The 13,205-nt window shown below is 39.5% G+C and overlaps 1 protein-coding gene across 4 annotated transcripts in view; it reads right to left on the bottom strand.

The window, feature by feature from the left end:
- The window catches only part of glsb (glutaminase b), a 57,161-nt gene that overhangs the window by 15,970 nt on the left and 27,986 nt on the right, over positions 1–13,205 (bottom strand). For 3 of the 4 annotated variants that reach the window (XM_028435911.1, XM_028435914.1, XM_028435915.1), the window contains 5 exons: positions 11,419–11,485; positions 11,099–11,149; positions 5,323–5,499; positions 4,833–4,964; positions 3,601–3,693 (listed from right to left, as the gene is read on the bottom strand). In XM_028435911.1, coding sequence (XP_028291712.1) covers positions 3,601–3,693; positions 4,833–4,964; positions 5,323–5,499; positions 11,099–11,149; positions 11,419–11,485 — 520 coding nt within the window. Of the gene's footprint in view, positions 1–74; positions 2,772–3,600; positions 3,694–4,832; positions 4,965–5,322; positions 5,500–11,098; positions 11,150–11,418; positions 11,486–13,205 lie in introns of those variants that run through there. The other variant, XM_028435912.1, reaches the window with a different exon arrangement.

A 13,205-nucleotide genomic window follows, 5' to 3' on the forward strand; every position in this document is an offset into this window, starting at 1 on the left:
ACGCCTAAACCAAAAATATTAAAAACCAATATTTTCATGGATAAGGAAGCCTAACTAGGTAACCAAGAGATGAAAAACCAATTGGATGATAGATAATATTTTTTTAGTGTATTTTACAGCTGATTTAAGACATGGGTCAAACTGATCCGTTATCATAAGAGATGCTAACAGAAAGCTAACACAATAGGAAGGTTAAGTTTAATGGGGTTATCTACTTCAGTTTTGGTAACTGTGATTAATTGAATTTGAACTTTAGTGATTAGGAACATAATTGCAATTGACTTTCAGGAGGAAATTATCATTGTAATTGACTAATTCTGTTGTACACCAACACTGGAAAACACTGTACTATTGTAAGATTCATGTTTCATCTTAAGAACATCTGATTGGGCAGTGTGGTCGACCCGTACGACTTGCCAAATGACTGATGTAATACGATGTAAGAGTTTGGAAGTTCATTTAAAGAATAAAGTGGCTGTGTTGACCTTTGCGCTGAAAAATTTGATTTAAAAACTCAGGATCATAAATTGGATTAGTTAGCAATCATTTCATAACCGTCTACATCAGAGAGCCTATCATGTCCTCAACCTCAGACATTTTTCTTGACCTGCAATATTAGTAGAACAATATCTAACCACAGAGCAGTCACAAGGTTAATAGTAGTCTGTGAACTATAATGAATTTAATGGTTCCAGACAACAACCTGTAATATATAATCTATTCTGGCACCTATAAATCACTTCTAGCAGCAACTTAATCAATTACATTAAGATCCATGCAGCGTTTATCTTCACAGCAAATTTCGGTTTAGTCTTTGTTTTAGTTTTTTGACAAAATGTTACAAAGTTATTCTGATTTCAGCTGACTGACCCTGTAGAGGATTTAGTAAACTGGAATTACTTCTATTTATCCTATTTAACTGCTATTTCTACATATTACCTTCCAACACAGAGAAATACTTCTGATTGGCATCATTAACACCACGTTCCATATTTCTGTTTTAACGTTATCTCAGATAAAGCCACTAATGACATAAAATTATTGTCTTTTGGAGCATTTTTAAAATCAGATTTCTATCTATTGAATAACAAGCTCTGCATTTTACATCGATGATTATCTGTCTGTGGTTAGAGTGTTCTGACTGATTGGTGGGCAACAGTCATTAAACTATCTCAAAAGTAAAAAAAAACTAGTAAAACTGAGAAAAAAGTCACATTTTTTTTTTTTATTTAAGACATAAGCAACACAACACCTATTTATGTTTTCCTTTGATCAGTTTACCACCATGAGAGGGTAACCAGAAGGAAAATGAAATACTTCAGCGGAGTTTGAACACATTTTCAACAAAGAAGAAGGGTCGGCCTGTCATTATTAAAAGCCATTATATAAAAACAAACTATTTTCTACATTTGAACATTTTATAGGATTAAACAATCTAATTGACTAGCTCGTCTGGAGCTTTGGTTTTATCACAGCTTTATTTGGAAACTGCATCCATGAGTTAAATTTTCACACAAGGCATCTGTGTGATAATGAGCATTTATTGTGCACGTTTAAACACTCACAGATAGTTTTGGAATGCAGCCTGCTTAAAGGGACTACGTAAAGGTTTTACAACAACTGTTTAGTGCAGCGCATAGTTCTTAACCTGGGATTCGTTGAGTCTCAGGGTTCGGCAGGGGTCAAGACACACGCAGCAAAAATAAACTAGTTTATTAAAAGATAAATTACTATGTTTATTTTATTTTTCTTAATATTACATTCATAAAGATTTTAATTAAACAAAGCAAAAAATCTTCCCAGGCGTACGTGTGTGTCCAAATAAAACATATATACCTATGTTTTGATAAAATCACAATTTAATTTTGCAATTACAAAGGGTTCGGTGAATGCACTGATGTAATTGCACGGCTCAGGACCTCCAATAAAGTCAAGAAATACAGGTTTAGGGCCATGAGACTGCAGTGATAAACACCCACTCCCTTCGTTGTCATAATGACTAAACCTGCTGACCAGCAAAAACATAGGAAAATCCAAATACACTTTAATTTTCCATTGTCCTACTAATCCCTGGCTCCTTCTTCCTGCCATTGTAAGAACGCACTATTATTTAAATGAGGTGGCCAAAATCCTCTCAGTGTGAGCTATTATTCATAGAACGTAGTATGTTTAAAGACAACTGGTCTAAAAAGGGTAGCTGTAAAGACGCTGCAAATATGCAAACACACGGGTTTTTATTTAAATAAAATAAAATAAAGATGTTGAGTCTTCCCCACCTATATTATTCAATCTCTTGCTGACAATAAATAAAATGCATGTACTTTGCAATGAAGAGGTTAATAAGAGGCAGCATGACCTGCACAGTGATTGAGATGCACTAAGGCAACCAGCAAGTGGAGACTCTTTGGGATTAAGAGTGTAACAAACAGAAAGTGATCACAATTATCCTCCAACATAAATAAAAACCACATTAAATTCCCCCTGTCCATTCACGCAGTAACTGTGTCACAAGTAATAAATATCCCTCTATAATAATATATATATATAAATGTTCCCAGTGAGGAAAGATGACACATGAGGAGGGGAAGTGAGAGGGTTCTCCTTTACTTTATGTGTGTAAAGTTTCACTTGCTGATATTGTCCATCCTATAGACTACAGTGGTGGAGGTGTCCTGGTGCGACTCTGTGGGGGACACTTCTTTCCAAAGAGGGGCTTTCAGTGCTAGCTCTTGTTGGAGGCTCTCGTAATCCATGGGTCCGAAGGTGCTTTGCTGTTTCAATCAACATGGAGAGCAGATTAGTCCCCCTGCCTTTGATAGTGGTCTTTGGTCTGTTTATGTGTTTGTGAATGGGATCATCAGTGATGTTCAATGACAAAAGCTTTAGAGGGGACCCATTATGGAACACCTATAAATCTATTTTAAAGGATTCTTTCATCAACAAACTTACTAATAAAAGTATTTATTTAAATGCAAACTGAACGATGGGTGGCCATAGTGATTTGGCACAAACCTCATTGTCTTTAAAGTGTAAGTACACCCTAAAACCACTTTTTCCTGCTGAATACATATATGATTATGTATGAGGTATTGATCCAAGTCTCACTCTTCACATTTTAGTGTAAGTATTTAAATTTAGCTTTTTTAGTTGTAAAATGTCAGACTGAATGCCTTCTACTGGTTGAACGTGAGCTATTGCAATTGAATTTTGCTACCCCCTAGTGGCAGGTCAGCAAAAACCTGGGGGTGTACTTACACTTTAAACCAATGTGAAAAAAATAAGAAACAAAACATCACGTCAATATGAAGACACACATAATTACTAATACATAAATCTTTGAAAAAATTCAAAAGAACAAAATACTATGAATACCATTATACAATGACACATGTAATGAAATCTAATTCAAAAACTGTCACTATTGAATAATGGGCTGACTTCTTTAAAAACCTCTAATAAAGTTCAAGACCAGCATCCCCAAAGGGGATGTGCTATATAATATTTAAAATTTGGTTAATGCGTTGTGCAAACATCAATTTCCTCCACTTTGCCATCGTCTGATAGTAATTTCTGATCATAAAGGGTGTTTGATATCCTTACCCGCTGATCGCCCCCTTCTCTGCGAGGGTCGTGTTTCTTTGCAAAGTGTCTCAGATTGTCGTAGTTGTGGAAGTTGAAATGCTCCACCAGGTCCTGAAACATAGACACATAAACAATTAACTTTGATTAGAATAATTTTGAAATGGTAAAATGGTCCTCAAGAGAAGTGACAGGTAAACCTGATATGAAACATATTTTAATAATTTTATTAACTCCATATGTGTAAGCCATAAAACTGTAACATGGTTTCACAGTTTTGAGTGTAATTAAAATGTAAATGACGGTTTTTGTAGAATGTCCATGACAATAACAATTACAAAGTCAATTATCTGAACTCAATTACGATAGCAACATATTTTTTCAATTACGATTACAGTTACAGTATAATTACGCCATCATTGTAATGAAATACCAATTACACGCCAATTACACAATTACAATTATAACTGATCCCAACCCTGATCCCTCAAACTCATGTTATATTAACCTGTCTATATAAATGCAGCTGGAAACTCAACATGTGGATAAAAATTAACTCATGCTGTTTGTAGTGTTAGCCATCAGGCTAATCATTAAATTTGTGTCGAGCTGCTAAGTTAAATTACCTCATTTATTTATTCAACCTCATTATTATTATTATTATTATTACTGTTTTATTTATTTTTTCATGATTTAAGTATATATATATATATATATATATATATATATATATTTTTTTTAAATTATTTTATTTATGTGCTATTTCTAACTCCTTGATTTTATTCTTTTATTTTCTGCGCATGTATCTGTGGGAAACACTGTATTTGAGTATAGGAAACTGGGTAGGTAGTGTGATAATAGCCATGATAGAAGCAGAATGTTGCGCCCTGTTTACCAAAGTAAGAATTCACACCTCACTTCTTTAGTAATCATTACCCAAACATTGCTAGTTTAATTGACAGATTAGTGAGTTGATTATTAAACAGTTATTTGAGGTAAGGTGGTGTCCTATGGACATTGTTCAATATTAGTATTATTTTAATATGCTTAGCTAACTGATGAGACTTGTGTTTTGTTTTTTTCCGTCACATCATTAAAAACCTACAAAAGAAAAAGATGCTCTATGTATCTGACGGATCTAAAAACCACTGTGAATTTAAACAGTGATCAAATCTAGATTATGTAAAGAAGTAGTTTACTATAGAAAAAAATTATTGCTGAGAAGTTCTTTCCTGTCTGTGAGGCATGCGTACCGTGCAGAACTGGATTCCTCGAACTGAGTTTCCCAACTTGTCCAGCGGAGGCGACCAGCACACAATGCCCATCACGTTGGGAACAACCAGTAAGATTCCCCCTGCAACACCAGATTTAGCTGGGAGACCAACCTGCAATATATAGAACAAACAGTTAGAATACAATACAATGTTATTTGAACAAGGACACCGCAATAGAACAGTTTGAATACAGTGAGTGCAACTAATGTAATGTACAAAGAGTTTATAGCTAGTGCTAATTTCCAACACTTGTCCCTGGTTGGGCTTTTACACGAGATATCATAATCAATAAGCTAAATTGTAATGTAAACATGATAAAACAACACCAGTCAACACAACACATACAATCATCACAGCAGCCCAATGACCGACAATCACTTTTGCTAAGTGGAGTTGCTGAATACAATCTCAGGAAAGTGATTTAAAGAGTTTGGTTACCACACGTTTACAAACTGTATGTTTTACTTACATGGAAAGCAAACTGTCCAGAGAAGTCGTACATTCCACAGGAGTGCATGAGACTGAGAGTGTTCCTCACTGCTTCTGGACTCAGCACACGCTCGCCTGTGATTGGGCAGATGCCGCCGTTAGCCAGCGTGGCAGCCATGACACTGGCACTCTCACAGGTCACTTCAATGGCACAGAGCTGGATGGGCAGTTAAGGGACATGTTTGTGTAGATTAGTGCTGTGCAATATGGAGAACATTTTCTATCACGATATAGGTACATTTATATCCCGATAATGATATATATTCCGGTGAATGAATGAAAAATTGCTATTCATTATATATAAAAATAAATGGTACTTCTCCTTTAAGAATCTTCTCAATAGCCACGTTTACATGGAAGCTTTAATTCCTCTTTAAAGTGGAATAAAAGTTAATTCCTCTTTAACCTGACCTTGTAAACACATAATTCCTAATGCTAATTTAATTCGGAATTAAAGTTAATTCCAAATTCGGTGGTTGGTTTATTCCGTTTTAAATTTCGAATTAGATAATTCCTCTTTCTTGTAGACACTTAACTTGGTTAAAGCCGCTTTAAGTTAATTCGTATCATTTTGCGCTTGTGCGAATTGTGGCAATGACATGCTGGTGACGACATAATCCAAGATGGCGGCTGCCCGGACTCCAGCCTAGACTATTTAATAAGAACCTTAAAAGACATGGATGCAATGAAAAGAGTGGATGAACGGAGGCATAAACATGTGGACTTTCACACTGACGCACACGGACCTCAGTAAACACGGTAAACGAAACAGGCTTCACTGGCCGGCAGGCACTAGGACCCGGAGGTGGAGTAAATGCATCCCTGTACTGCATTCATAGGCTGTAATATCATCAGTTTATCATTTTACCAGTTGTTAGAGCTACTATTTTTACCAGGCAGCACATATTTATTTCTGGTGACTGTTTTCCAGAGGTTTACTGGGCTTTTTAACAGTGATTAGCTCCTATCTCCCTTTTGCTCCACGGTCCAAACTGAAACTGTGTGTTATTGTCGAGTTGCTGCTTCAAAACCACTTGTTTTTTGTTTAGTATATTTGTTCATGTTGGCCCTCTCAGCCTCACTGCAGGAGGGCTGTGTACATGCTGATGAGGTCACCTTTTGCGATGCCTCATTGGAGGCTTTTGGGCTCATGTCGAGAGAGCTTGGGTGTCCATCTTGATCCAAGCTTGTCTTCAGGTTTGGCTGTCCCAGTCGAACTTAGGAGCCAGGAGAATGCTGCGCAGCCTTCCGGTCGAACCGGGGGAAATATTTGGTCCAGCAGCCCAGGAAGTGCTGGAACAAACCATCCAGGCGGGGCAAACCAGGCAGCAGCTTGCCGGGCTTAGCCGGATGCCTCCTCCTGATAGACCCCCGGCCGTCAGGCTTAGGGACCCCCGGCTGGTTTTCGAACCCACTTTACTGGTCGTCATGATGCCCAGCGTCCCGCACAGAGACCGGTTCGGGATTTTCGGGGCTCTGCTCACCTGCCCCCCAGACCATTTCGCGCTCTAGAGCCTGTCCGCCCTCCCACTAGGGCCCCGAGGGGCTGGGGGGGGCAGAGATTGAGGCCTTGGGGCAGGCGGTTGGGCATTTTTCGCATCAGCAGCTTCAACAGTGGGCTACTCATGCTTCAGACCCGTGGGTGGTTGCCACCCTAACCCACGGGTACAAACTTCAATTCCGCCTCCCACATCCGGCCAGGTCAGAATGACATCCATCAGCGACCCGGCAAAGGCTCTCGCATTAGACCAGGAGCTGTCCGCCCTCCTGGCCAAAGGCGCCATAGAGCCTGTAGACCCTCGGTCAGGTCACGGAGGGTTCTACTCAATATATTTTCTAGTGGCGAAAAAGACAGGCGGATTCTGCCCAATCCTAGACCTCAGAGGGTTGAACAAATTTATGGTCATACCTTTTCACATGCTGACCACAGCAGATGTCCTCAGAACGGTGGCTCATGGGGACTGGTTCACATCGATAGACCTCAAGGACTCGTACTTTCATGTCCCAATTGCTTGGCAACACAGGCAGTTTCTGCGCTTTGCATACCGTGGCCGCCACTGGCAGTTCAGGGTGCTGCCCTTCGGCCTCTCTCTCTCCCCAAGGGTCTTCACGAGGTGTGTGTCTACAGCCCTATCACCTCTACAGTCTTAGGGCTTGAAAGTTCCCCCATACCTGGACGACTGGCTGATCTGTGCTCCATCCCGGGCCCAGGCGTCACAAGACACAGAGCGTCTCCAGTCCCATGTGGCTCAACTTGGAATGTGGAACAGAGTTGCCTGATGCCATCCCAGGTCACAACTTTCATTGGGGTTTTACTGAACAGTGTAACAATGACAGCAAAACCCTCCCCCCACCGTGTGGACGATATTTTTCGCCAACTCGCCTTATTCAGGGAGGGCCGCTGGCTGACCGATGTCTCTTTCCTCCATCTTTTAGGCAAGCTAACGTCAGTCTCGGGGGTAGTTCCTCTGGGCTTGCTGTCGCTGCGCCCGATGCAGAGGTGGCTGAACAGCTTTCACTTGGATGCCAAGCAGCACAGGAGCAGGAAGCTCAAGGTCTCACAACAGTGTCTTTGTGTCCTGGCTCCGTTGAGGGACAGGGCTTCCTTGCTCAGAGGAGTCCCTATAGGCTCTCTTCCATCTTGCAGGGACACCGTTACCACAGACGCATGCCCCTCAGGATGGGGTGCAGTGTGGCAGAGCAGGACAGCCCATGGGCGTTGGCCTGTGGAAGACCGAGGTGCACACATCAATGTGTTGGAGCTGCGTCCGGTTCACCTAGCTCTCAGGCACTTCTTGCCACATCTGAGGGACAAGCATGTCCTTGTGCGGTCGGACAACACTTCAACAGTGTATCACATACAGTAAACCACCAGGGCGGTACCAAGTCTGCACGGCTGTTGGAAGTGGCAAGGGAGCTCCTCACATGGGCAGCCCCCTGCTTAATCAGCATACGAGCGATGCATATACCGGGAGAGCAGAACCACTTGGCAGACTTCCTCTCCCGTCGAAAACCTCCGTCAGGGGAGTGGCACCTTTACCCGGAGGTAACAAACATTATATGGAGCATATTTGGCAGGGCAGAGGTGGACCTCTTCGCTTCGGAGCAGTCGACCCACTGCCCTCTGTGGTTCTCCTTGGCCGAGACAACCAGTCCTCTAGGCCAGGACGCATTGGCTCATGCCTGGCCGGATGGCCTCTTGTATGCCTTCCCTCCAGGGGTCTGATCAGCTCTTTCTCTGATACGGTGGCCCTAACAGGGGTGGTGCTGTCTCCAAACAGTGCCTGTCCCACTGGATTGTCGATGTGATTGCCCATGCATATCGGGCAAGTAACCGCCTCCTCCCGTCTGGTGTACGGTTGCTACATCATGGGCTGCCCTGAGGGGAGTGCCCCTGGAGAACATCTGTGCCGCGGCCTCAGGGGCATCGCCGGACACTTTCTCCAGATTCTACAGGGTGAATGTGGCTACACCCCATCCATTGGCTGTGGTCCTTCGGCCGGAGTCCTCTGATCCTACACACTGAAGGGTGGTAAGCAGGATTCTTTGTGACTTTTCTGGTATAAGTCATTCAGTGCTTAAAGCATCGCCTCTGGCGGTCAGCAGGGATGAAATTGAACAAAGAATTACAAATGTAACTATGGTTCTATGAATCCCGAATGACCGCCAGAGCTCTTTGTCACTCAGAATCCTCGTGTGCTCGTGAGAAGATTCTGTAGGAAAGTGCTCTGGAGTGATACCTGAAGATATAAACTTCCTCCGGGTCATCCAGGGGTCATGGGTGACATTGTTGGTATACATACTCGCACTGCGCATGAGCGAAGGGGAATATTCAGTGCTTAAAGTTCCGCCTCTGGTGGTCATTCGGGATTCATAGAACCATAGTTACATTCGTAACTCTTCGATTTAGATACATCAGGTTGAATTTAGCAACACAAAAAACCTCTTCGTTTTCCATGTAAACCTCGTTCGGGAATTACCATTTCCATGTAAACACAAAGCAGAACACTTTGATTACGAATGATTTCAATCGGAATAAATAATTCCGAATTAAGAAACATCATGTAACAATGACCAATGAAGGAATATTTGTTACATATACTGTTTTCACGTGTTCTGATTTGTAAATTTGTATGTGGAAATGCCACCGGGGGCACAAAAACAACAATAATGGTCACTGCTATCTTTTCCCAGCAGTGAATTTCACGCTGTCAAAGATCATATATGGTAGTAGAGGTTTCTTTCAGTTACATTCTTTAAAAGTCCTTCGAAAGCAGCAGGAGATAAATTAACACTTCCATTTGTGAGGCACGTTTGCAGCTATTTTGTTTGGAAGAGTCATATTGGCTGTAGTAACACAGTTTGTAACCAGACTAATTGATGATTCCGTCTCTCCGGGAGACCCCATACTGGCAGAAAAAAGCAGCTTTTCACCTCCGCATACCATAGTATCATTTTCTGCATCTTTGACGCGCTAAACTCAACACTTAATGATCATGTCCGAGCACGGCACGGCCCGTGGTTGCCTGTGGGCGTGGCCTCAGTAGCTGATGGTGGCTACACAAGGCGGACCTACTTCAGTCACATGGACCAGGACCTAGTCTAATGGTGCTGCAAACTAGTATGTTTGGGTGACGTAAACATGCTACTGCCAAGCAGCAGTGTTGCTGTGAGTAGATTAGCCTGCTTCATGATATTTTAGCAACAAGACCACACACACACACATTAAATTAGCAATATAAAGAAATGAAAGTGATATCGTACAGTAGATATTTTTAAATCACACTACAATATATATCGTTATATCGCACAACATTAGTGTAGATTATCCTTTTTTAAACATAATCAACAGTCTTTATCTAAGTCCAGTTGTCCTAACATGGGATCATACCATATTTTTTTTTTATTTTTTTGCCTGTTTTCGGCAGCAGCATAAAAATATATCATTTTGATTATGACCCCAACCTAGCAGACAAATAAGTGCGTAAACACCTCGATACGATGCCAAGCCTAGGCTTACCACAAGGTTGATCACACAAAAGCTAATACCGGGAAATTAGGAGCCAAATTCTCACAAGTGCAGGTCAAGAGCTAAAGAATAAATATGAACAAATAAGTTCTGACCTCTTTTCTAATACATAACCATATATATAACAAAATTAATAATCAGGACACTCCTTAGAGAAAAAGACCTCATATAATATAACACTTACCATAACTCAATAATCCTATTCTAATACTTTATTGGTTGTATAGACTGAGTGATCCAGCTAATAATAAATGTACAATATAATTTTTAATTAAATTCTGTGATAACCGATCATTTTATTTTGTGAATGTATACTAATTAAAATTAAATGTTAAGTCACAATTATAAAGTTGTTGTAAACACCCCCGATTGTAGAAAACAAACACCTTATGACACAACCAAAGTGAGTTATGTACCGGTATATATCTATGTATCAATGAATCAATCAGAATCAGAAATAGTTGAATGATCCCAGGAGGAAATACATTTTGTTACAGTGGCTCCAAGTAGAAATTAGAACAAGGTGAAAAGAAATACTAACAAAAGATACAAATATGATTAAAAAGTAAAAAGAGTAATAAAGACAATTATTTTATTAATACGAGAATAAGGATTAAATATTAAATAAGGACTAAATACAAATAATCAGGATTAAATAAGTGTGCAAATATGCATGCATAATACAAATACACAAGAATGCAGGGATAGTGGGTACATTTACACTCACCTGGAAGTAGAAGTCCAGAACTGATGTCATATCCGTCCCATCAGGAAAACACTGCAGAAGGAGGGACACATTCATCATTATCTGTTACTCTTAAAAAATAGCATTTTAATTCCATTGGTAGATTTGATTTGAAATGAGAAAAATGTTCTGTTAATTTTTAGAGTAAATTTGATAGTTCTTTATGCATTTAGTCCTAGTTCTGGTGAGGCTGTTATAGAGGCAAACAGTCGGAGAGAAGTTTCTCTAAGTGTCTTTAGTGATTAAGTATGAAAAACAAATAGAAAAGAAAAATGAAGCCATTCTTTTAGACAAAGACAAACCTTTTTTTCTTTCATGTAGTAGCCGATGGCAAAGTTCCTGTCCCCTGACTCACGTTCCGACTGAAATCTGACACAGAAAAGAAAGATCACGTTACCAAAGGAAGGAAATATTTGTGCTTTGAGTGTGAGGTTGTATGGCCACCCCCCTCTGTACAGTTACAGTAGACCCAAAGCTCTCATGTTTGTCATGTGATGGTGTTGCAACATGAGCCCCAGCACTAGGGGAAAATAAACTGTGTGCAGGGTTGTTATAAATCATACATATCAACTGGTGACCTTCCCAGCTCAGCACACATGCTGGCAGGAGGCGTTTCTGGATGTGTGATAGCTAACGCTGTGACCTAGCTTGGAAATGGCTGTGTGACACCTATAAGCACACATTCACCTCCTCTGTTCACTCCTGTCTTTATAGTGTCTGAGCAGTGGGATGTTCTCACACCACTTTGGTCACTACACTGTCACAGCAGTTATCAATCTTAGCAGCATTACATTACATTATAACGATGCAACAAAAATGGCTTTGCTCTTGTTATTTTTTTGTTGTCCTCCCAAACTCCTTTGTCCTTGTATTTTTCCCACCACATAGGTGTAATACAGCCCTTTATATTCACATGTTTTTCCTCCTAATAAACTTTGGTTTAGCATTTCCTAGAGGTAAACATTTAAAAAAATTAGTTAATTTGATTTCTAATGAATAATATCTATTTTCTGTTTATTTAATAATCTATTTCATATCAGGTCCATGTGGACAGCAGATTATTTTATTAAATCAACTTTCTTTATATTTAACCAAAATGTGAAGAAAATATGAATAAATTCTTAGTAGGTCTAGACATACGATAGAGTTGAGTGCATGTATAATATGAATCAAAGTAAATATTCATACAGTATATTTTGGTAGTTTTTGATTGTAAAACAAACACAGCTTATGAGCTTCCAAGGCAAAATTATCCAACAGTAACATGTACTGTACATGTTATATACTGTACTTATTGAAAAAAACATTGCAAATCAATTCATCAAAATTTTATTATTGCTGATTATGAATAGATGCTTACATTTCCAAAGATCACGTATTGTAAAACAAACCAGCAGACTCCTCCTAATTGGGATATTTCAAAAATACTATACAATTTTGAAGGTGCTATGAGGTCTTACTCAAAAGTGAAGTCCAATAAGTCAGCAGCTAAGTGATGTTAAATTAAAGATCAATAATCTGCAATAATCAAAAAACAAATTGATAATAATTAATCATCAAAAATTGGGAAATTGCCCTTCAAACCATAACCTTTGGATTTACTTCACAGAGGAAAGAAATTCGTAAATTTGGGGCCAGCATTGTTGAATTGATGTGTGACACAACATAGGTTTGTGTAAATTGTGAATAATTTAAAACAGTTCTTTGAGTGACATGTTGCATATTTTGTTTGTGCTTCAAGTTGAGAAATGAAAACATGAGGAAAAGACAGAAATGACAGTTTTTCCTTTTGTCACATCCTTATTTAGGTCAAATGTTATTTTTTTATGGAGTGTACATGAAAGTGAAATGTTTAGCAGTTATTTCATATGGACCATCCACCCTAAATTCCAGTTTTAAATAAGTTTTTACTGTGATGAAACAGCTCTTATTTTCTAATGATGTCACGACTTGAAAGTCATTGGTTTAGGATGGTTCTTTGGCTCCTTTTAACACTAAGCCATAATTGTTGCTTCTGTTTTTTAAAAACCATATAATGTTGTATAAAGATTGTAAACAAATCAAGTATTAAAGCCTTTATCATTTTAGT

Source organism: Gouania willdenowi, chromosome 21 (assembly GCF_900634775.1).
Source record: "Gouania willdenowi chromosome 21, fGouWil2.1, whole genome shotgun sequence".
NCBI lineage: Eukaryota > Metazoa > Chordata > Actinopteri > Blenniiformes > Gobiesocidae > Gouania > Gouania willdenowi.